Source organism: Amia ocellicauda, chromosome 1 (genome assembly GCF_036373705.1).
Source record: "Amia ocellicauda isolate fAmiCal2 chromosome 1, fAmiCal2.hap1, whole genome shotgun sequence".
NCBI lineage: Eukaryota > Metazoa > Chordata > Actinopteri > Amiiformes > Amiidae > Amia > Amia ocellicauda.
In genome coordinates this window covers 48194260-48219812 of record NC_089850.1, presented here as the reverse complement: position 1 = coordinate 48219812, position 25553 = coordinate 48194260, and the positions used below count along the sequence as shown (strand labels likewise).

Here is a 25553-nt window from a genome sequence, read left to right as displayed (position 1 = left end):
ATGTGTCTTGGCTTAGGGGCCTGCCTGAAATGCTTCTCCACTGCAACTCAGCTATGAGGATCGCATTCCTTCTCTCTCTCCCTTGAAATTCCCAAGGGCCTGAGCAGGCCTGGCAAAACCATTGTGATTAAATGTGATACACAAGCCGTCTTGGCAAGAGAGATAGAGAGAGAGTGAGAATGGGAGAGTTAGAAGGAGGGAGGGAGAGAGCGCAGCTTGGAATTTCTGTGCCGTTTGTCACACATGCAGAGAAAAATAAAAACAGATGGAGAGAGAGAGAGGGAGAGAATCAAACAGCAAGAGAGGAGGAGAGGAAAGTTGTGAAGGGCAGAGACATGTTTCATTGCTCTCTTTGCTCCAGTTGTCAAACAATTAACAGCGACTGCTGCTCCTCAGTCAACCCTTGAAAATACCCTTAACCCAGTGTTCCCAAACCCCGCTCACAGGACGCACTCTGTCTGCTGGAGTTGGTCCCAACTGAGCTTAATTATTGGTTTAATTAGACCTCTTTTCTCAATCCTTCTGAGCTCTGAAAGAGTTGCAGATTTAAAGTTGCACACAAACACTTTGAAAAGAAAAGTGTTCAATTAAAAACAGATTGAAAAACAATCTTTCAATTAAGAGTTTAATAGAGCAAATAAGACCTTAGTTTTGAGGAAGGGCCAGGAAATTCAATGGCCTGAGGATGAGGCTGGGAAAAAACAGTTTAATGGTACTATTGTGATACAGTGCAACTCCAATGTGTTAATTATTCATCAGTGTTATCTGTGCCCCAGTCTGAACTCTTTTTATAGTATTACAGTGAAGTCTCAGGGGGTGGGGGTGAAGAAGCAGTAAAAACCTAATAATTGCAGTCATGGTACTGATTTTCAAAGCTTTTTAATTGAGTTTTAAAGCGGTCACAGCTTTTCTAACTTCAAATAAACCACACTTATTTTTTCCAAAAGTGTATTTACAGTGATATATATAATATATGAAGTGTGTGTGTGTGTGTGTGTGTGTGTGTGTGTGTGCTTTTTCTATTCAAACTTTTTAATTGAGCCATGCTATTAAACATGTTCAGTAGCTTTTGGAATGTGATGTTTTTGATTCTCTTCCTACTATAGCAATGTCTAGAGAGATAGCACTTTCACAGGCGTGATGGACTGTCCTGGCGCTGCGGTGCTTCGGGTGGCATTTAGACCAGGCATCACAGTTATCTCACTGATCAGTGATGTGTAAGTTTGGATCTTGAACATGAACATGTTCTCTTACAGTAGCCCCACCTGCTGCTGCACCAGAGTATTAACATGTACAGTGAGCCACAGTCAGAGGGGGGTGGGTGGTAACGCTGGTGTTTTGGAAGGCGTTACGTATCTGCTTTCTGTAGGAGAGGACATTGTTTTTAGAAGAAGAAAGAGGATGAAGTTGCTTCTGTTCAAACATCTAATTCAATGGGAGAATAAATGGGGTCTTCTGGTAATTCAGGAGATAACCTGCACAGGGGTCGAAGGAGGAGGAGGGAGATAAGATCAGGCGAAAGGAAATAAAGACAAGAGAATTAAACCATTCTTCACTCAGCTTCGACTAAATGAAACTTTTCCCATTCATCTGAAACTTGAATAAAAAAATATATATATATTATTTGCCATCATCTGTCACTCTCTTTCCTGTATCTCAACCTGAAAGTGGCAGTCAGACTTTTCAATCAGCAATCAGCTACAGCAACTATACGATTTTTCTGGATTCTTCCCTCACCTTGCTTGACCCCCCTTAATTAGTGATTCATTTTCACTTCTGGGAATGACTCAGAAACCTGAAATTCTTCTTGTATACGGAAAGTCAGAGCTCCTTTTGGGTAAATACAAGGAAAATAAGATGCCAAGAGACACATAAGGAATGTAAAGTGCTGAAAACCTCACAATGTTTTCTCATCTCTTTATTTATGTTGGATCTGTAGATTATCGTAGGAGCTGTGGATCGACCTCTCCAAACACCCTGCCTGCATCTGTAGCCTCAAGTCTCATAAGCAGGGATTTTGTGGTCAACTTATGGTTTTGATCTACAGTAAATTTGTAATACAAACAGAGCTTTCCCTCCAAAACAAACCAATATCAGATCAGTGTTCAGATATGGTCGCAGAGGAGAGTGGAGCTCTAACTGCAATGGAAATCAAGCTGTGCGTTCATCTAAGCTTGGCAAATGCAGTCAACTCCAGGCACAGCTTTTGGCTTCCCAGGTATAAGACCATGAGCCAGGTCAACTCAGTGTGCTTCTGATCTCATACGCAGTTTTGTGCTATAGCACCCTGCGCTTTGTGTCCTGCAGTCACACAGGGGCACAACAGTTCACACCATCATTTCTGTGTGTTCCTGAAGATGGAGAAGTCATTGTCTTTTCTCCATCATTTATCCACTCTTATCCAGAACACAGGGAATGTGGATGAGGTGTCACAATCCAATAGAGAGGCTGGGTGTTGCTCTCAGGGGTGTTTAGCTCAGAGCAACCAAAAATGTTTTTGAATCTCAGATTTTTCAATGTCAATGTGTTTGTGATGCTGAGTTGCACATTTCTGAACATTTCTGGTCAATCTGAATATTTAGACGTTTGGGGAATAATTGTCTAAAATCAAATAAATGTGCCCTTTATGAATCATAAGCACATCCAGATACAGATGTAGACAAAGGAGTTGCTCTACAAAGTGTAAATGATGTGAAAAATGACAGAGCATTTTTTTCCCATCGACACTTCAAAGACCATGAGTAATCCAGGACACGGAAACCATACCAGGTGCGCTTTTTGGTTTTTCCAACTCCCACATTATTAAAATAAATAAATAGTAGTAATAATTACAGTGTATAAATTTAGACGGGAATTCTGGATTGCCTCATGTTCTTGGTTTGTGTTTACAGTGTAACATATTGTAAGTGGTACAGCATAACTCTTTCCTGTGTTGAAGCATTTGAGAGTATTGCTTTTTGTTTGTGCTTTTTCAGTGGAAACTGCCAGTAGCTCATCCATCACTTCAAACAATCAGCTGTTAAATATGTTGAGTGCCGTAGTGCAGAGATTGTACAGATTCAATGAGCCGTTGGTGGAAGTTATTGATGAGCAACCTAAGGCAGAACAATTTCCACAACTCAATAATGGAGTTGAAGTACTGTACTTTTCTACACTTTTTTCTCTCCTTCGCTCAGAGAAGTCCATCCTCTGCTGTACTTTAAAACACAGGCCTATTTCAAACATTCAGCATCTGATAGATTTTGCACTTGTCCTCCACTTTCCCGTGGCCAGTGTTGTGCTTGTTCCTCTGTGATCTGTCAGCGTTGTGCTTCACTGTGTCCAAAGTGACTTTGCAAGAGGAGGGCTGATGCCAGGATACCAGAGGGTAGTGCTCTGTGGAAAGAGAGTAAGAGTTTCCAGTGAGCTGATTGGCAAAGGAATGCTTTTGAAGGCCGAATGCCTGTCTTAGCGGCTCTGTGTTCAAGCCTGGCTGTGGTGGGGAAAGGCAGGGGGGATGGGGGGTGGAATGTGTGTGTAGAATCACGAATGTCACCCTTATTACTCACCCTGAGCTGATCTGAAGGACAGCATTTCCACAAGGCAGCCCAGGTTTTCCTGCCCATACAGTGATTCTCTTGCAGCTGACCTGGGGGAGGAGGCAGGGGAGGGGGGTAAGGAGAAGGGGAAGTGCCTCTTTTTGAAACACTTTTTCAGCTTGCGCTCTTATCCTCCAGGAATGCGAGGACTGTGGTTTGGACGTGTGTGGCATTACCCCCCCCCCCTCCCCTTCCTATCAACTACCTGTGGCTCCATTGCCTGCATACTTATGTTTGCAAATCTAAATTGAAGCCTCCTGACTAACATTTCGTTACAGTCAAAAAGGCCGTCACGGCTGTTTCATTCAACAAAGGGTTCCTAATTAGCTTGGAGAGATAGGGAAAATACAGAGGCAAAAGAGACCTGATTCAAATGCAATAAGGCGCAGAAGAAAATGGCTTTAGCTGCAGGTCGGGGAGTTGAAATACCATTCTCAGCATTTTATCACCACTGCTTTAAAAAAGAAATGCTTACAGGACATTAACACTCGCCCATGTGCTCAGCGCATGGCGTTGTTTAGCTGGAGTTCCCGGCTCTCACCTGCTTCCAGGCCTGCTCATTTCTCGCAGTATTAAGATTTTAAGATTGAGTGTTGCGAATGGGGAATGAAGTGTACATAATTGCTGGCTATTACAAGCACATGTGAAACCTCTGATGTTAACATGACTTTCTGTTTGTTCACAGAAGCCTTTATGCCTCTCTGTTTACAATTATGAATATTACAGCTCAAATAACTCCCTTTTGTTTTAAATCATGTGGTATAATATTTAAAAAAAATGTTCATAAAAAAATTAATGAAATAAATAAAAGAAACTAGAAAATACCATATGTGGTCATCTGGCGATGAACTGGTCTTTAAAATCCTGGCACTGCAGTCTGCAGAGAATGGAGTACAGAGTGTTATTTTTTGTTTTAATGTTTCCTTTTGATGGCTGATTTCAATAGTGAAACAAAGGAATTGAATTGTGTCAGCTTGCAAAACATACTCAAGTTACAATACATGTGTCAGGCTATCCTTTTTCTTAAATTGTTTGTATGAACTTTGCAAAAGTCTCCCATTGGAACTGTCATTTTTTGGCTGTAGATTTTTCTGGTATTTCTGGGGCAGAGGCCAGGTTGACAGCTCCCTGGCCTGCATCAAACACACCAAGACACACGACCTCAAGCACAAGCTCTCTTGGGTTCTCAGGAATGCAGTTGTGAAAATCTCAACAGTGTAAATTAAAAAAAGAGGAATAAAATATACATTAATGAATGCTGATGTGAGCCAGAAGTGCTCATGCAAAAGAAAATGCAATGCACTGCACGCAGATCCAAACTATGTGCAGCTGGAGAACTGTACCAGCCCGAGTCACGCACTCTCCCTCCTGCAATGGCCACACTGTCAGGAATGAGAGTGAGTTTTTTTTAGGGGAACCATTATAATGAGCCCCAGATGCCCAATTCAGCCACCCCCCGCTCCCCCACCACATACATACACACACACATAGCGCACACAGACACCAACACCCCCTATTTTTACAAGCACAGATTACACTGCAGTAAATGTAAGTGTAAGTGCAGTAAATGCCGTTGAGTAGAGCTGGCATTGGTGCCAAGCCCCAGTCTGAAAACTCAAGCCTGTACTACATGGAGACCCAGATTGTGTCTTCTCAGTTCTAGTCTCTGCAAAAGTTACTGAGCTGTCTGGCAGTAGCATCCAATACACCAGTCCTGCAGCAGACAATATATGTTTTGTAAAATCTGGCAATCGTAAATATTATTTCTATTCATGGTCATCATCATCACCAGGGGTGGGCCATCCTAAATGGGCTAGTGGGGCTGAGCCCTCCCTGTTAAAAGTAGGCTATAGAACTAGGCATGAATGAAACACTCTGAATGCACTTCCGTTTATCTGCTATTTTATCTTTTTTTATTTACTTTATTTCTTCTCCCTGTGGGTAATGCATGGGTTAATGACAGCGAAGCCCCATCGTGTGGCGGGATACATACGGTCTGCGTCCCAATCGGATCGGAATCGAAGACTCAACTTCGTCAATCCCCACTTTCGTTCGGCTCTAGTTCGTGCACAGCCCGATGGGTACCAGATGGGACTGATCCCAGATTAATTCGAGCATGTACGGAAATTACCGATCTCTGGAGACGACCGCCATATTAACTAGCGATTTTTCATGTGACACTATGCCGACTACAACGAATCCTATCGATAGTTTACTCCACAAGCCAAAAACTCTATAATGTCAACACAAGAGAATTAGAGAGTTAAAAGGCTGAAGACCCTATCATGTGACACAAGACAACCCAGAAGTCGTGGTTTGACAGGAAGGACGTGTGTGACGATCTCCAAGTCACAGATGTAGGCTGTTTTCTTCCCAGAGAATTCGAAGAATCGAGTTCCTGTATCGATGATGTAGGTGTGGATATTACACACTGATCTGTCATGATACTGTGCACATCACGTTTTAATTTACATTAGTATAACCCTTTAATCTTAAATGTTCTTTATATGGGGATGTGCGCGTAACTAAATTAGACTAATATCTCTTCATGTAAAAGCTCCTCTATTTATTTCTTAATTTTTTTCACTATGACCCGCCACTAATGATGATGATGCTAAACAATTGACAGACATCTTCATCCAGGATGAGAGGTTTCCTCTCTTCCATCACGATCACTTGCTTCTAACACATGGCTCAGGTGTTACACAGTAGAGTGCCTGTGTAGCCCACCCTGCAGAACCTGACTGACTGCTCAACCTTTTCCAGCTTTCATGCTCAACCACTTGCTCTACATTTGAGCTCCATTGAACACTGCTCAGGCCCCTAGTCCACCCTGAATTTGCTTGTCCCTCCAGTTGCTCTACCAGCTTCTCCAGAACATGTTGTTGACTGCTGACTTTTTAATCCAATTCAGACAGTACTTGGGACTGCAGTCCAGAGACCAGCTGTGGCTTTGCGGTCAGTGTGAAGATATGTGTGAAGTTTGCACACTGCCTTCGTGTGACTTTCTGGCAGTGCTGCAGCAAGGCAGTGCGACAGCAACCCGGGTTCTGACTCACATTTCGAGTCGCACGAAAGCGTAATGCATTAATGGCAAACACTGACAGCACTGGAGCTTGTAAAGTCTCCTAAATCGTTTCCAGTTTTTCGTGACGGAGAGTGGCAGGCATGGATGATGGATTTTGTTAAGTTAATTTTGAGTCAGTGTTGTTTTTTTTCTTGTCTTCTGAACCACATCAATCTATTCTCTCTCTGTATTTCTTCTTAAAATTAAGGCAGGTTTCCTCATTACATTTTATGTAAGTTTGCCAAAAATAAATGTGGCTTGCATTATATGCTCTCTCGCTTTCTTCTTTGTTTTTCTTTCTTTCTCTAGTTCCAAAGCTGTGTGAAAAGGGACCAATAAAAGCCTGCATATTTTTAACTGCTTTTCTCGTGGGTGTTTAGAATTGGAGAGGAGTGTGAATAAAAGCCCAGAGGAGCACAGCTGAACTTGTCACTTGTTTCTCTATGAGTTTACCCTTCAATATGCTGTACAGTGTGCTAAAAGCTTGCTGTGTAGTATTGAAAAGACGTATGAAGATGTGATGATTCTAGCATCCCCCCACTCTCTATTCTCCTGGAAATGTAGAGAATATAATTTGTTGTTTTGATCTAGCCTTTCACACCAATGGGCTTGCCAGAGCCCTGTGAAAATTTCCAAAATAGACACCAATGCTACTTTTGTCAGATTAGCACATAAGAACATGTTCAAATGAAAAGAGGAACCATTTTCTGAAGTGAAGGTTAAGGTTAAGAAGTACTTGTCTATATCCCACCCCCCCCCAGCTCCATCGCAGCTGGGGTTGTGTGTTTGTTTTGCTCCTCTCTCACTAGCTGCTCTAATAAACAGCGTAGCGGTGGAGAGACTCTAATCAGCTGCCAGGTGAAGGAATCTGTATTTTGCCCTAAGAGATTTGCTTTGAAGAATCAGGATTTTGTCTCAATCACACACATGTGCTAACACACACACACACTCTTTTGTTAAATTGTGGGAAGCAAATGGAAAAAAAAGGAGAAATCAGACATGAAAGTGTTTCAGTCAGTTGTCTGGTTTAATTCAGGTTACCCGCGTGACTGTCATTTTGGATTTACTTTTCAAAAAGGAGGCAAGTACAGCCAAAGAAAAAACATTACATATGAGACAGCAGAGGCCTGTCCACATCAGGAAGAGAGGAGGGGAGGGAAGTGTGTAAGGAGTGAGGAACAGAGCATAGAATTCACTATGTGACTCAGTTTGACGTGTGACGTGGTCAGGTGACGTGGATATGAACTGGAACAAAGCTGAGTTGCTGCCCAGTGCACAGATAGAGAGGGATAAAGAGTCCGTTTCCAAGGCAAACTGTAGCACGTAGTGCATCTTCTAACTTGAGTTTTGGGATCAAATGTCTGCCCTTCAGCCATGTGCGGTCCCTTCTTCAAAGCGCTGATCATTTAAAGGCAGGGTTTAGCAGTTTATTTACTTCTTTGCTCATCAGATATCGAGCATTCCTACTTTGTTCTTGTTTTGAAAAGGGAGGAAAAAAGACACTAATGTATGAAAAGAAGAAAAAGTAAGCTAACGTTTTCTAGATCATTATAAATAGGCCCTGAAGCGCTGCGGGATGTTCTTTCAATAATAACAAAACAGCACTGTTTGAACAGCAGCTCGTGTCTGCCTGTGAGCTTTTACCCTGGGGAAAGAATCAAAACACTCCTGCTTATGCCTTTGCATGTCTTTGCTTATTGATTTGATTGTCTGGAATGACAATGGGGTTTAGTGTAGATAGATAAATAAATTATAGATCTCAAAAGTTGTAGTGAAGGGCAGCAGACTGACCCGGCGGTCAGGGGTTCTGCGAGACAGACTGTGCCGCTCCAGTTCTGAGGTTAGCTGTTAACTGGACTTGGAGGTCACAGCTGCCATCACTTGCTGCCTGGCAGGAGGGACTCAGTTCAGGTCCAGAGGAGGTGAAGCTCTCCTGGCAGCAGAAGAGAGGAAAGGTGGAGAGGAAGTTATGGAGGCAGTGCCTAGACTGTGAAGGTCCAGTTACCTACTGTGCTCTTCCCTCAGAAATCCAGTCTTGGAAGTTGTACAGTGCATTATCATGAGGGTCATATTATTGGCAGGGCCCTTTATTAATGGTTTCAGCTGGGCAAGAAGCCCTGGCACTAAAACAGTGATCTGCACCATGGATCCTGGAGGGCCCCAGTCCAGCTAGTTTGACAGGCCACTCTTCAACACATGTTGGGTATTGAACAGTATAGCAAGTCTAGTGTAGTCACTTGTTCAGTAGAGGGACTGGACCTTTAGGACCCATACGAGAGATTGGTGTTTGTTTCAGTAGATTTCCTTATGACTGAATTTACCAAAATTATTCACTACCTGATTGGTCCTGAGGAAGCATTTACCGGTCTTTATACGTTGATGTAGATTGACCCATGAAGTCCAGAAGCTGGACTAAATGCACCACCTTCACCGTCTCTCCATAGAGGAGAAATAGAATAACAAAGTGCAGAGATCAGAAGGAAGGAGCAGGCCTCTTAAGGCAGTCTAGGAACTGAATCAGACATTTCACAGTGTGCAGAAAATCGTATTTTATAAAGTAACGGCTGTCTGAGAGATTAGAAATGCATACCTACAGCCCATGGCTCTGCTGCCTTGCACACTCTCTTAGGTCACACCTTCTAATAATTGCCTTTTTCACAATACTGATGAAGGGGTCTGTACGAACTGGGCGAGAATGACATTTTTCAAAATAAGACTTTGCATGGGATTTTCCACGGCAGTCTTGATATATTCCTTTATGTGTACAGGTATGTTATTTTCCATAGAGGCTTTTTATGGAAAGGTAAACAGACAAGGTAAACAAAAGTAAGGTTGGCAGGCAGATAGATTGATTGATAGGCAGACAGACATAGATGAATGTTCCACTTCAAAATTAAATGAAATGTACTCATGTTTCGGCAGGTTCACCTTATACACCGTAGACATCCCATTGTTGATTCTGTTCTGGAAGTGGTCCAGAGCCAAGACTCCAATACTGTAGAAATCAGCCGTTCAGTAGTAGCACAGTTCTTTCCAGCTACAATAAATCCATATCTATACATATGCACATGCTTTAATTTATTTATGTTTTTTGTCACACTGTCGATACCTTACTTATTAATGCTACTGCTCTTGCAGATTTTATAATATCTGTTTTTAACATCACTTTTTGGAACACCCACACACATGAAGGCGTTTATGCTGGAACCTTGTTAAATTATATGGTGATTTCTGTGTCCTACAAGGGGTGTGAGATTGTGTTTATGTGTGTGTGTGTGTGTGTGTGTGTGTGTTTTATGGATGAAATGGGGGAGGGGGGTGTTGCTGTAACTAAGCTGTTTAATCTTGACAGCAGCTTCCAGACTTTATAAATGAAAATCTCTCCCAATCCCACTCTGCTGATTCTCCTCACCCAGCTGCAGCCGGCGAACCCTCTCATTTCCAGCACCTCGTGATTATAACTTTTTGTTACTGTGTACCTGCGAGCGTCTGCATTAATTACTGAGCTGTCAGCCTGAGCGGCGCTATTTGACAGCGTCAATCCGACAGCTCAGAAATAATAAATCTACTGACTAACAACTGCTTTGGTCTTGCTTCCATTTGCCTACAGCCCCGGCATCTTGTATTCTTGTCTCAGCAACACTCGGACGCAGGAGAGAATTTTGAACTGTTCTTCCACACAAGTGTTAGTGTCTGCTCATTACTGTTCACCCCTGACATGCATCCACATATGTATGGTAGTCCAAGTTTGATGATTTACTTCCACAAATGATTTATAAGCGAGCTGAAATAATACATCTCCGCTCCATTTAATAGGATGACTAGAATCCTGTGTTGGCAAATGAATTATTAAATAACTGAATATATATAAGTGGATAAATTCTGCTTATGTCTCTATGCACAATATCAGTGCAGTTGCTATGTATTTTAGGGGCATGTGGAGATGCAAGCAGTGTGTCAGGATGAAATAGCTGTCAGATGGCCAGCATGGACTCTCCAGTCATTACAGCCATTGCAGGACATGGGCAGCTGCTCCTGATGTGATGTCCAGATTTCCCTGTTGTAAAGCAGGTGTTCAGGTCAGTCAGCTAGTGAGTTATCTCCCTGCACAATATCGTTGTGGTGTGTTTCAGAATTGAAGAAAGTCCCCTGCCACCTCTCACTTGTCAGTAGGTTTTTGGTTTTGTTTTCCCTCTCTTTTGCTACCAGCAGTACAAACGTCTGTCTCATACCAAGCTTTCCGACATGCATAACTCGACGGGAAATAAATGAATAAGTAATTATGAAAGACGGTGAATAAAACATGGATGGAAACTTAATGGAAAAAATGTCACCACAACAGCTTAAATAGCCATCAATCAGTGCTGTTCACAGCTCTTTTTTAATTAATGTCATTTCAAGAATTTTGAGATTTGATTGACTTTTTTTCCAGTTTGTTTGTGTGTGTGTGTGTGTGTGTTTGTTTGTTTGTGTGTCAGTTTGTTTTGTTGGTGTGGTACTCACATTGGAAACTCTTAAAAGCTGTCGGGGAAATTCCACCACTTTGGAATTCAGTCTCTGTAATTAATTTAATAATTAAATCCGCATATTTCTACAACTGAAAGGCCTGGGAGCCTTGGTTGTTTAGTTTTATTAGAATATGAATGGCGCTGTAGCAGCAGGTGGTTTTAGTGGCCTCCTTGTGGTTACTGGAGAATTAGGCCTATAATGGCTCATTCATGTCTTAAAACCTTGTAGCCAGGTGTTAATAATTTACCTGTAATGAAGTGTGGCACTGTGGGGAATGGCGTAAAAGTACAATCAGGTGTAATCACAGAGAACCCGCAATGCATCTTGGAATATAAAGGAACGAGAGAAGGCTTAGGAAATACAGGATAGATAATGGTGGAGAGAGAGGGGTGAGAGGCTTTGCGGTGCCCGAGGTCTAAGGACAGCAGGTTCCGGGTGGGCTGCAATGCCAGTGCAGGGAATCGGTGTCTTAATGAGATTCCTGAGCTGGTGGAGAGGGAAAGAGCCAAGAGCTGCTCAGAGCATATAACACAGATTTATGAACTTCATTAAACCACTTTCTTTTTTTTTTTTAATGGGGTCTGCGGTATTTGCCTTGTAAAAAAATTAAAAAAATCACTGTAAGCCTTAATTTTAAACAGATCTTCAGTGCTTTCTTTTTTACAGTATTGCCTCTATGACTCCTGTTTGCTTTAGGGTGCCCTCCTTCTGTGTCCCTTCTGTGGTGTTGAAACAGGTGTCCATAATACATTTGCAGTGTGTTGGGGTTAGGGCAAAGGTGAGGGTTAGCTTCATGGTAAGGTTTTGTGTGGAGATAGGGGCCTACTTCAGTTGTGTCACATGCTCCTCGCAAGCTTAAAAGTGCACATGGTTTTAAAGAGGTGAGAAAATCAGTGAGTAGGCCTAGCCTTTGTATGCACTGGTTATTGATACTACACCTTCAGTGATGCATTGGTTCACATTTTTATGTAGTTTTATGTAGATTTTTGCGTGTTTTGTCACGCATCAGAACCCGCAGAGCTGCAGCGATATGTGTCAGTGTGTTCAACATGGGCTGCAATTACGGTGTGATTTCTGCCCAGTCAGTGCACGCTTTCTGATGCTGAGCCAGAGTCACAGCAGTATCATGCCAACTAAAGTGCGGTCCACTACAGTGAACCTGTTGCCACTTAAATCAAGCATCACAGCATTACAGCCTGTGACAGATTGCTCATTTTGGAAGGGGATAAGCTGAATCCAGCAGGGGATCGCTGAACCTTTGGCCTTTCAGCTGAGCACTGGCAGCATTTTGAGTTAACTGCTCCACCATGTGTGACTAACATGCCGTGTGGAAGCGTGCTTAATGGCAGAAACATCTCCTTTCTCCTGCAGAAACATATACTTTGAAATGCAGCTCCTTGAACAGCTAAAGAGGATGATCCTGCTCCTTTGTCTGTACAGTTGAGGGCTTCGGGTAATTGATGTTCTGGATCGTCCATCCCAATCTGCAGACCTCAGTCCAATAGAACATTTGTGGTATGAACTGGAAAAAAACAGCAAATGTAGAGGCTATTGTATATTGTACATCAATAACTTCTTAAAGTCTGACTTCTTTAAAAACAGAAAAATGTACATCTGCAAAGTTAAGTGACTCTTTTTAAAACTGCAGAGCCCCCCGCTGGTGCATGAACTCACCACAGAGCAACAGGATCACTGCTGAGGAATGGGCTTAATGGATATCCTTTAGCTCTTCCTTGGAAATAAAGGACATTGTTAAGTGAGTGTTTGTGTGTGTGTGTATGTGTATATGTGTATATATAGGAGATATGTGTTGCAGAGTTGAGGTCTGGTTTCTCAGGGGCCTGAGGCATTATGCCAGTGAGAGCGCAGGGCATGGCAGAATGGGAGATGGCACAGACTGCCGCCCCCATCACCCAGGTCACAACCATGCCGAAGCATCCAATGTAGGATGAGCCTGCTGCCATGTGAGATGTCATATCAGACTTCTGCTAGCAATGAGGTTCTGCAGCGCAGTGCTGTACTTTCATTGAAAATCAATAGCAATCTTACTGGGGCAGGAACACTAAATTCAAAGAAATTCAATTTGATCCGTAATGAAATGAAACTGATGTTCAAAGCAAATGTTGACTTAGGCATGTTTGTAAGTGAGTGTGCTGGTGTCTGTGCATGTCTGTGTATGTGAATGTGCTTGAGCAAGTGAGGGAATGCTGCAGTTTTGGATTGCAGTTTTAGGGTTGTTCGTACGCAGTGACACTGCATTATAAAAACAAAAACAAATGGAGCGTTGGTGCGATTTGTGAAACAGCTGTAATGGGTGAGAAAAAGTCTGTTTAAATGTAAAGAATGGCAGGAATTGGTTAGTCACTGTCTGCATTAAACAGTCAGTTACTCTGGGGGCTCCATTTTATTCATTCTAATTTACTGGCCTTATTGTTATTTTAACCAGCTCACTGGCTTTGGCCTGCTTGGGTACATGCAACAACATTAGTGTGTGCAAGAGCATACTGAGTAAGCAGTTCCAATTGATTGCAAAAAATACAATGGTTTGCTGTTCTATAGCAGTTCTGTAGTAATTCCAGATACCTAGAGAACAATTATGTACAAAACAAGCAAACACGCATACAGAATTCATACACACACACATATAGTTTCTCCCAAGTACTGTATATCAGAACCATATAGGAAGGAAATAGAAAAGAAAGATAGGAAAAGAAAGAAAAAACACACTGGGAGTTGTTTGTGTTGCATTTTGATTCACCTGCGGATGAGTGTCTCTGGCCTGTGTGTGTGGGAGAGGGCTGTGCTGCTGTGTGATCAGACATGGGGGGGAGCCCCGTAGGCGCAGCAGGAGCAGAAGCTGGCAGTAGGGGGGGCCGTGTCAGACTGAGCCCCCCCCACATCCATTCATCTTCTCTATGTTCTTTGGCTGCCGCAGGTCCATTACAAACCTATTGATCACTGTGGCGCTGAGCAGACGGAGAGAGCACCGCATGGTTATGGTGCAATATTGCTTGTAGTCCATAATGCAATTGGAGTGATATAGGCCATTACTTCAACTGGATAATTTAATGTACATTAATGCCCAGTCTTGCAATGAAAATATTATTTACCTGCCTGGAAAGCTGGCAGCGACATATAAAGCTGCCTCTCGGCTGGCTCGTTTTTCATTCAATCTCTCTTGTCAGAGTCGCCACTTGTCGGCTTTTTCTACACTGACCGCAGGGCCAAATGGGTGGTTCTTTCTACTGGATACAGGCAACACTGCAAACTTCAGTCCCTTCCCTCTCCTTCATGATATGGTTCACAGGAGCTGGTTGGCTGCCAGGCCTCAGTACGTATTTTCATGCAATGCAGAGTGGTCGTGGGGAAGAAGCTGGGTGATGGAGCATGCCTAAATGAGAAAAGGAGATGTCCGTAGAAGAATCGGAGCTTGCCGCCGGTCAGAGCTGGCTTTTAATGGAATTCGGGCCTCGAAATCCATGGCAGTACATTCTGCAGAATTAATAGAATTTGCTGGCTCTCAGTTCCACAGCAGTACATTCTCTAGATTTAATTTAATCTGCTGGCACTTGGATCCCTCTGTAATAAGTTCTCTAGAACTAATTGAATTTGCTGGCTCTACAATTCCTAGCGGTACGTTCTCAAGACTGTATCGATTTCTCTGGATTTGAGATCCCTACAACTGAATTTTCGCTAAGCCTGCTATCTGTGCGGCAGCTGTTTCATTATTAAGTGGCTCTGTTACAGTGCAGTGATCTCAACTTGTTTAATAGTCGACAGCGATCGTTTTATCCTTTGCCCCTCTGACTCCAAAGACCCCTGTTCCCTGTTATTGTTGCTGTTTCCGTGTCACTTATCACTGCTTTTTATCACCTAGTAATTATTTGTGTAACTACGAAGAGCCAATTAGCTGGCTTTTTATGTTTAATTAGGCTGCAAAGGTATGGCAAATGTAATCCTGCCAACGGCTTGCTTTAAACAATGCACCCCAAGGGAGGAGATTTATTGAAACAGGATCAGTTGATAGTGTGTGTCCTTTCCTCTCAAGCAGACTCTCTTCTGGTTTGGCAGCACAAATTTCCAGTACAGACACAACGAGGGGCGGGAGTTATTCAGAGGATTACTGAGGTGGTGGGGAAGGTGTTTCTCTGTGCAGTATTTTCTTAAGTGTTTTTAAAATCACCACTGTTATTTCAAGGTAAAAGATGTATGCAGAGCCAAGTGATCAGCAATGCAAGTTTCTGTGCAAGCTCCTTCAAAGGAGGTCTTTTTCCTGCAGCTTCTGTCACATGATTGATTCCTGTGACAAGGTTTTAAACCTGACCTCGGTTTGCATTAGATCAAAGTGCTTGTCACTTTGCCTCTTTTACAGATACACATGCGTATTTGACAGGTGCTGTATTTCTGTCAACAAGACATTTCAAGTCAAGTGAAAAAGTGAAAACTCACACTAAAAGCAAAGTTTTTGCTCCCTTGTAACTACTGAATTTTGTATGATTTAATCACAACCTGTGACACAGACTGTGTTCTTCTGTTATATGTACACATGTAAACATTCGGTGGTAACATAGCAACTTCAACTGACATTTTATCCATATAATATGTAGTGCCAGTCTGCAAGGTAGTTGTGTTGTATACGTATAAAATAAGAAGGAAAAGATTATTTGAAAATGACTGGTAACTTACATTAACCTGAACATAGGAAAACATGATGAACTCAGATTGCTTCGTTGTTTGTTCATTTTTTTACCTGGATTCTGGAAATCGTATTATTTAGATATTAAAACCGTTTTCTCAACAATGCTGAAAACAAAACAGAAAAGAAGAAGAGAAGCATCGTGACATGTTCCTTTGATCGCAAAACACCTTGAAGTTTTTTTTTGTTTTCCTGTTCCCTTTAGAGTAAAAAAAATAATCTTCCATTATTTTGACAGTTTAATTCTGCTTATGTTTTAAAAGTAACATTTAAGTATTTTCTATTTAATTTGTGAAAGTAATGAAAGGACAGTACAGTATTACCAAACCCAAACAAAACCTCCATCAAACAAAAACAGATCAGGCCTTCAGCCTTGATGATTTAATACCCAGTGGGTTGTGTGCTGTGGATAGTGTGCGCACTGGGAGGATGTGCACTCTTCCTCAGGGTGTTCATCATCATGGTGAGTGAGTTATCAGGACAGAGAGGAGTTCAGGCCGCTGGGAGAGGGGCCTTGCTCTCTCAGGGCCCTAATGGACAGCCAGGCAACATCAGAGACTACAGGGGGCTGACACAAGGCTTCTTTAGCAACACCTATCAGGATTCGCACAATACAGTGCTAGCCACCCCTCCAAATTGCTACACTCCTGGAAACAACATGGCTGCAATTATTGTTCAGTGTTCCCAATGCATTCCTAAATATTTAAGTCCAAATTAATCCCTGTGACCCACAGTGGAGGGGCTGTGTCTTACAGGTATTTTGTTCAGTGAAGCGGGGGACATGCCCAATGCAAATACAAGGAATTGAGTTTCTTATTATTCTGTGTTTTTAGTAGGGTCTGCAATGCGTTTGAAATACATCACTAGTCTGTTTGGTGTCCTTCCCTTGAGAACAGTGTAGCAGCACAGCTACCCCAGATGACTGCCCAAACAGAGCAGGGTAAAGCCGTTAAATAATTAATGTGATCCTGTCTGTCCAGGGGTTAAACTGAGGTGAGTTTGGTTGAAAGTGGATGCTGGTTAAAGGTAGGTTCCTGTTGGGAGCCTGTTCTCGGCCTATATTGGTGCCCCCTTTTGGAGCTGATGTGAGCTGCAAGTCTCTGGAAGTGCCCCGGGATTATGGAGTTAAGTGAAATGCAGAGCCAGCATGCTGCTCCCATAAAGACCCAGAGAGACGGAGATGCTCAGTAACAGCTGTGTCACAGTCCCCATGGAAGTGAATTCATAAAATACCAAGATGTGGACCGCAGTGACTTCATTCCATAACAGCTGCTCATTTTCCCTGTGCTGAAGCCAGGAAGAGCTGCTGGCCTGTCTGGGAAAATCTTGATCGTGTCTGTGTGCGTCTCTCTGCATTTGTGTGTCTGTGTATTTGTGTGTGGGCAGCGGGGTCAGCCGCTGGTGTCTGTGTTTGTATGGGTGTGTGTGTGTATGTGTGTGTCTGTGTAAATTGCTTTATCTGTCCATTTATCTGTTTTGTGCTGCATGCTGTAGAGCGTGACCTGGTGCTAAGATACTGTTGCTTAAAAGACATGTTTACCATCTTCAAAGTTACCTCCTCAAAATGTTTGAAGTAGGATCCTGCTGTGATGTTGGCAAAAAAATCAGTAAACAACTGTATATCAGTGTTGGTTTTATCAGATGATTCTGGCTTCGTGTGAATTATCCCACCATGTGTCTGCACCCTCAGACAAACACAAGCCCTCTTAAGTGTCTGCCTCATACCTCAGCCCACGCCCAGCAGGACTAGACAGCAATCTGTCTGTGTGGACTCGATCCTGCTGCGTCCTATCTCTCAATCAAGGCCACTCCTTTTAATTTTTCAGGGCGCTGTATATCTGTATTTTGAATATGGTTATAAAGACAAGTAGTGAGGTGACATGAGCACAAGACACGAGCTTCCAGCGCACTTCTGAAAGAGACACATGGAAGGAAGTGGTGTGCATGGAACTGTAGGCAAAACGGAAAGCTGTCTGTCCAGGAAACAAAGAAAAGGAAGATGTGGAATTAGAAGAGAAAGATGCACAGGCAGACATGCGGTACTGGCAGGCAGATCTCCAAGGTTAAAACCGTATCAGTGTGATTCATACAGGGAACCGAGATCAATGTTCCCTCACAAAGCACAGTAACTCTTTTACTCTTTTCTTTTTTTCTTTCTCATTTTCAGTTTCTTTCTCCTCCGCTCTGTATCTAGCCTGTGATTAGTCCCCATGCTTATTTTTGCAGCTACCACAGTCTCCCGACTCTTTTAAATGATTCATTATCGAGTGTGTTTTGTTAATCGTGGCTCTTTGGTGTGAATAGCTATGGAGCTATGATATCTGTGTGTCTGCTGCTCCAATTCAAAGCCAGACTAACTCTGATCATCATGATTCATGTCCGGTTTTCAAAATGTAATATTGCAAAGTTGTGGCTCGCATCTCCCAGAAGTATATTTACATATTCTTATTGCCCGGTTTTGACAAAAGAAAACGATATATCTGACTTGCAACTTGTGAACATAAATAACAAACATTAATATAACTTAGTTACATCTACAAATACGTGGATTCCAAATGTCACCTGAGAATTGAAGACCAAAGAAAAGGCAGTGATCACACAGAACGGTATAGGTGCATGGTGATATGGTGAAGGCAATAACTCTTATAAACTTTTACTGTAGTATACCAATGGTAAACCACAGTAAAGTGTAGAAAAGCATTGGGAAGTCATGAAACAAACCACTGAAAACCATGGCAATGCAAAGTACAAATGACTGAAAATGTACTGTGGTAAACTTTACTTTCACTTTGAAGGAATTATGCCAATGAGAGGCTGGATTTTGTGCATGCGTGTGTGCTGGAGCTTGTGTGGGTACATCTGAATATGTTTGTAAAGGGGGGTCTTATGCTTTAGGGTGCATTTATTGAAGATAATTTATTACACATCCATTCATTTCTTTTAAATAACTGTCCCTGTCATGACTTTATACTTTGCAAACAACGCGGTCAGCGCTTTCAAAAGGCCCTTCCACAGAGTGTTGCTCTGTCTTGTGTGGATTGATTGCAGATTAATGGTGTTTTAATGCAGAGTGGGGCCTGGGAACCTGTTCAGAGGTTTCGGTGAGGAAGAAGGAAGGTGTGGCGTGTTTCTCCCTTTTTCTTTTTGTTTGTTTTGTTTTCTAAGAAGCCTCCAATGCTTCCTGCAGCTCTTCAATCTCTCTTGAGTTTCCCCTATGAACTCTGAGAAACTGGCTTACATACATAATAAATCATTAATTGTTCAACCCACTGTGCAAGTTAGAACAACAATTCAATCAATAGTAAATTATTTAAAAATACATGTATTTTACAATATATATTATACTTTTGTTCCGTTCCTAACATATATGTTCGGAATTATGCTTTAGAAGGTACCGATAATGCAAAATTCAGTCATATTTTCAGCCATTCACAATCCAGTTTGCAACAGAGGCTGTTTAGTACTTTGTGTTCCTCATTGAGTTCTGTTGGATTGTTTCTGTGAACCTCATGCACTACCAAGCTAATAGACTGCTGAAGTAAATGACTGAGTTGCAGTTTGGCTCTGCACAAAAGTATTGCCAATGTGATAGAGAGATTGATGTGGATGCAGTAGGAGTGCCTGGTGTGCGTTCACACTCGTGGGTGACAGAAAGATGGAGACTTGTGCACAAGGGAGATGGGATGTGATGCCAACAGTCCACTCTGGTCAGTGAGGCAGTGTGTAATGTTACCCCCCTCCCCCCCTCTCCCTCCAGAGAAACCGCTACCTCAGGGAGCCCCCGGGGGTGTGATCGGGATCCTGGGCGGTGTGGTGGCAGCCGGGCTGATCATAGGTGTGGCCATCACTGTGTTCGTGGTGTACCGGCGCCAGCAGAAGACACGCACTGAGACCGACAACGACCTGTGAGTACTGCAGAAAACACCGCTGCTCGGAAAGTGGACAAACTGTCCGATATTTTGAAAATATATATTCTGAAATATATGTATGAAGTTCTATAAATATTAAGTTTTAAATTTATAAGTTTTTTATATATATATATAGCACAATACTGAGTAAATACCCTTTGCCATATTTCATAGCAACTTTACAAACAATAAGAAAGGCCAAAACTCCATAACAGGGCAGCTCAGCTTCAATTTCATAACAAATAACAATGTCAGAGGTCACTGTCTGAGCTAAAGAAATAACAAAAAATACACAAGGAAAAAAACATTACATCAGTTGGATGATCATCTGCACCTCTGATTAGAGAGGGTGGTGGGCCTGAGATGTGTGCAATTGATTGATTGGGCCTTGATTTACTATTTCTTGCAAGGGAGAGGTGCTTGAATTTCTTCTGATTGCCTGTTTAGGCCCTTGTTCACGTCTGGAATAGCGGAAATGTTCTTCACAGTGCCATTTGGATAAGAAAAACAAATAGCTACAGATTTACATGAGCACTGAAGCATGGGGCATGCGGCAGTGAGCCCCAGCAGTCCAGCGTGCTTTTTCCACCCCAGCTGCAGGGCCACATCTGACCCTGTCCTGGAATCAGCACAAATGAAGCTCAGAGTATTTATGCCTTGCCTCCCAATTCCATATTCCTCTAGTACAGCTGCAGGGGGCAAATGAGTAAGGTTGACAGGGCAGTAATGTGGCTCAGATAGAATTCTATTTCTTCTTTATTGTTTGTACCTTTTATTATAAATGCATTTGCCACTTGACTCTGTCAGAACATATCTAAGGTAAGCACATGGGGGGCTGAGCATAGGGTCTGAGCTGCAAAAGCTGCTGCCACCAGGGACACCGTGAAGTGCCGTTTCTTTGCTGAATGTATTCTGAAGCATTCTTTATTCAGTTGTGAGGACTGAGCACTCTTGTTAAGTGCAGTTTTTTTTTTTAATCTATAAAAAAACAAAACAGTTTAGCCATCTTATACAGATGCAGAGGTATATTAATGATTCATTACATTATTAATAATTACATCTCAATCTTCAGAAATTCATTTGCTAATGATTTAACGTGTACCATTCTCCATTCGTAGCAGATGGCAATAGACACTAATGAGTGTGGTGAATTACATTACTCATTTAATTAAGGTAAACTTTACAAAGATATGATGTATACAAATATCGAAAGCTGCTTTAACCTGATCAGACATCCTACTTTGCAGAGTACTAACATGTTGTCTAATGCACTGTATGCAGGTATTCAACTACATTGACATCCCTTCAGACTTTACTCTTCAACTTCAGCAGCTCTTGAAACGTAATAAAATAAAATAAAAAACACTTAATACACTACAGAAGGTAAGGGCCCAGTCCATCCTGTTTTAAGAGCACTGCAGTAAACCACACGGCCTTCCAGGATGTCTTTTGGGAAAGATCAGAAAACAAAGATTATGCAGAGAACAAAGGCCCTTATATTATTCCTGTTTTTAAAGAGGCCAAATCGTTTTCTGATTAGTATTGTGACATCCGACTCTTGACTGCAGCACACTCCTGTACACATGTAGAGGACGCTGAGGTCGCCTGACCCCCCTGGCTGAAGTACAGGATATGACTCTCCGTGAGTCAGGCATGGGCCATCGGAGTTCCTGCATTTATCTCGGGAGAGTCTAAAGCAACAGTGTGTGGCTCCGCTCTCCGAAGCCAGCGAGGGCCTCTGGTTTTCATTCCACCTCAGCTCTTAATTAATTATTTGAATTTATAATTTTCTCTGGCAGACTTGTTTAGTGCTTCTCTGGCCTGCGGTTGACTTAATCTGAGAATGGATTACATCAGCTCTTTCCTACCAGTTACAAATGTCCACTCATGATGGCCGCACTTGAAATCATTTTATTTAATTCTTGGTTTGCATCCCAGAACACGCAGTGTCTTGTTTTCTTGCCAGAGCTTTACTACTAACTCCTACCACAGTTGTGCTACACATGCTAAACATTGTACAGAGATTCAATTTGATACCTAGTATGTTGTTTAGATGTTTTCCAGGGATATGGTAATTAATGATTGATTTATAATGACATTGAAAACAGCAGTGCAATGTTCAGAATACTTCTCCATGCAGAGAGCTTTGTTGTACTATGTCGTATGCATGAATCATATGATCAATAGCCAATCAGCAGTGAAGATTTATAGCCATTCATACAGATATATTTTCTTTGAAATATAATGAAATAAATAATATTCACAATGTCTGTCCATTCCCTCTAGTAATGCTAATTCTATCTGCATTCTTGTGCTGCACGTTTGTTTCCCATCATGGGGATTTACAGCCGTTCAATTAGATTCCTTTCCTAAAATTAACAGTCAAACACACTTCGTCTCCCTGTCAGTAGTGCTGAGTCTCTGTGCATCACTGTGCTGCACCGTGATTACATGTTGCACTCCTAAAAGCACATATTATTGGATTTCCCATTATAATACTACTACCACCACCACAACCACTACTACTACTACTGCTAATAGTAATAATGTGAAATAAAATGTATATATATTTACTATTTATTATTTTAATGTCATATTCATCACAGATTGTTATTTAGGATAAAACCATAAAAGTGCCCCATCTTCTTCCCATTATTAGCTATAACAACCCATTTATTTATAAACCATTTTTTATGTGAAAAAGGGTGAGGGTGTATGACAATGATTGAACATTAATTAGCTGACCATACAATGGGATGCGGATACCAACTGAAACGCATTCAGTGGCTTTGTGTAGGTTCAGTGGTCGTCGAAGGAAAATAAATCTGTTAATATATATATTTTAAATCTGACAGACCTATTTGCTACATTTTTAACAGACATGTAAAATGTTCCAGGACAGGGCAATGAAAAATCTAATTAATTTTGGTGAATTAATAAACAATTTCCAATCCACAACAATCATGTCAGTTATGGAGCATGCATAAATCTTAGAATGAAGCATTTCTCCGTTTAATTGATTGGGACTTGAGGCTTATTATAAAGGTGTTTTCTTTGCAGTGCTGAGTTTGTACAATTGTACATTTTGATGAGAAAGCAATATTTCTTCACCCCCTATTATTGTTATTGTTGTTATTATTAATAATGTAATATATAGCAAGGCACTACACCTTGAAATTAGTTTGTTTAATTTATGAGTGCCGCGGACAGGTAACACTGATCAGTTGTTCACTATTGCTGCCATGGAGCAAACAGCTGAGCTACCCTTGATCTGGAGAGTGCTGGCCTGTGTTTAAATATTTGTATTTACTTCGCCAGGGTGTCTTACAGTTGTCACCAAATATACTTTTCAAAGATTTACGTAATAAAGTAAAATAAATGCAGCATACAGTATAGGCCTAGTTGATAAATATGGTAATGTTAATGTGAACTAAAACTGAATACCAAATATGTAGAATTACATCCCTAATGCGTGCAGTGGATAGATCATAATGATCAATATTACATGTAGCGTTTCAAATTAATTATTAATTAATGGGAATAAACCGCTACTTTATCCTACAGAAAACCAATAAAGACTAATATGAATGCGTTATGAGCCTTTATTCAATGTATTTATTGCAGTGCAATGGGACTCAATTAGGCAAATGTGTAGTTAATGCCTGATTTAAAATGTTAATGTCTTTCCGTTTAAAGGCTACTTTAAACTGTCTCAAAGTGTCCCAGTGATCATGGAGCCATACGGTCACACTGCCACACGGGATTATAACCCGGGCTGCTGCGGGAAGACAAATCCCGTGCTCTGGTAGCTGTAGTCTTTTCTGTTAAGTGTTGAATCGTCACATCCTGAAACACAGAAGAGCTCATCTGGGATTTTTACAGCAGCCATGATTGTGTTGAAGGTGACACTTTTAAGTATTAAAAGTTATGAAAATTATAGAATGGAACAGGAAAATAACAGATACTTTATTTATAAGCTCCTTCTAACACACAAATGCTTATAAACCAGTCATTTTCAGTACTGCACCGTGATAGTTCCCCTTTGATCTGCCTAATAATACGTGTCCAATTTGTGTACTGTCACATGCAGACAAAGTATCTTCAGATACTTTAAATTCTAGTTATGATTACCATTTACAATGTCGCTTAATAATAAGCATAGAAAGCCATGGTTAAGTGTGTGAGTGGTTGAAAAGTACACTGTTGTCTACAGTGTGATGTCATTGTGTGTTCTGTTTTGTGGGCACAGTCGGAGCAATTTCTCTGTGATACAGAAAGAAAAGAGCCCTGACCCCAACGGAAGAGCCTGCATTCTTCTCTGCCTGTTCAGTCATCTTTACATCTATTTATTTTTTGTCTGAAAATTTGCTTTTTACCACTCTGAGATAATGGTGCTTTTTTTACTCCAGTGAGAGTGTTGTAAATTAAATTGTACATTTGTTTGGCTTTTTGTTTAGTTCGATGAATGTTATGTCCCTTTCTTTTTTGTTTTTTCCTACTTGTTGGAGGCTATAATTACAGCACTGCAACCCTGACTCAGAACGCCAAATAAAACATTGTCATTCTCCTTATGGCTGTGAGAAATTAACTATCTTTCTCTCCTGTCTCTTTACTCTTCTTCTCTTTGCCTTCCTGTCTCTCGTCTCCTCTCTCTGCTTCTGTCTCTTTCACGCTACTGCCTAAATTAACTGCTTTCTGTCTCCTGCTTTCTCCCAGCATTGCTGATAGTTGCGTGCCACAAGAGAAACCAGGTTCCCCTGAAAGGAAAGTAAAAGCACCCCTTTAAAAATGACCCCTTGCCCTCAGCTCCCCCTACTGGTGTCTTTAAGTGATCTGACCGCAGGCCATGGACATGCGAAGCCACCACTCGGCAGACATAAGTTGTGATCACACCAACACACTCCAGAGGGACAGAAACGTTCTAGAGTACATTAGACGAATGTAAACCTCATGTCATTTGACATGTATCCAAATCCAAAGCAACAACTGGCAAAGTTCATACGAGAGACTTTGTCAGAGTCGAGAGAATCCTCAAGCTATGCATTCTGCATTTGGCGAGTAGGTAATAGCAATTGTCCCTCTGTGTTTTATAACCTGTGCTGCTTTATGCTTAGCATTGTGCAGCATGTTGTGTTATTGAAGGATTTGAAATATAAGTATCTAAGAACCTCACTCACTATAGGTACAATCTCACAGTACACTAATGAGAGATGCCCGTTCATTCTGTTCTACTTCATTGTCTCGGTGTGTTCGATTGTGGACATTCTGCAGTGTTCCCATTGTCTGATGCTGCAGGCCAGAACAGCTAGGCTTTCTACAGCGCCTTTGCTCTTTATCTCAGTAGTGCATTGCCTCACTGTAGTTCTTGTGACACATGCATTTGCATAATTATAAATTCTGCATAACCAAGAAGCAGAATATATTTTTCAAAATGCAATATCCCTGAATTTAAAAACATTCATGGAAAATTACATGCATAAACTGATAACTGCCATCTTCCAGAAAATACTATGATAACATTATCATTCAGTTTAATTTTCCTTTTTCTTCTCAAAATTATTGCATAGGAGGAAAAATATGTAGCCTATACACAGAACTGTGCAAAAGTTTTAGGCAGGTGTGAAGAAATGCTTTAAAGTAAGAATACTTTCAAAAATAGACATGTGAATATATTATATTTATCAATTAACTAAATGCAAAGTGAGTGAACTGAACAGTTGAGGACTGTAGACGCAGTGGTCAGCTAAGGAAACTTACTGCAGCAGATGAAAGACACATCATGCGTACTTCCCTTC

The 25553-nt window shown here is 41.5% G+C and overlaps 1 protein-coding gene across 2 annotated transcripts in view; it reads left to right on the top strand.

The window, feature by feature from the left end:
* The window catches only part of nectin1a (nectin cell adhesion molecule 1a), a 180940-nt gene that overhangs the window by 112630 nt on the left and 42757 nt on the right, over nt 1-25553 (top strand). For both annotated transcript variants that reach the window (XM_066707676.1, XM_066707677.1), the window contains exon 6: nt 19608-19755. In XM_066707676.1, coding sequence (XP_066563773.1) covers nt 19608-19755 — 148 coding nt within the window. The remainder of the gene's footprint in view (nt 1-19607; nt 19756-25553) is intronic.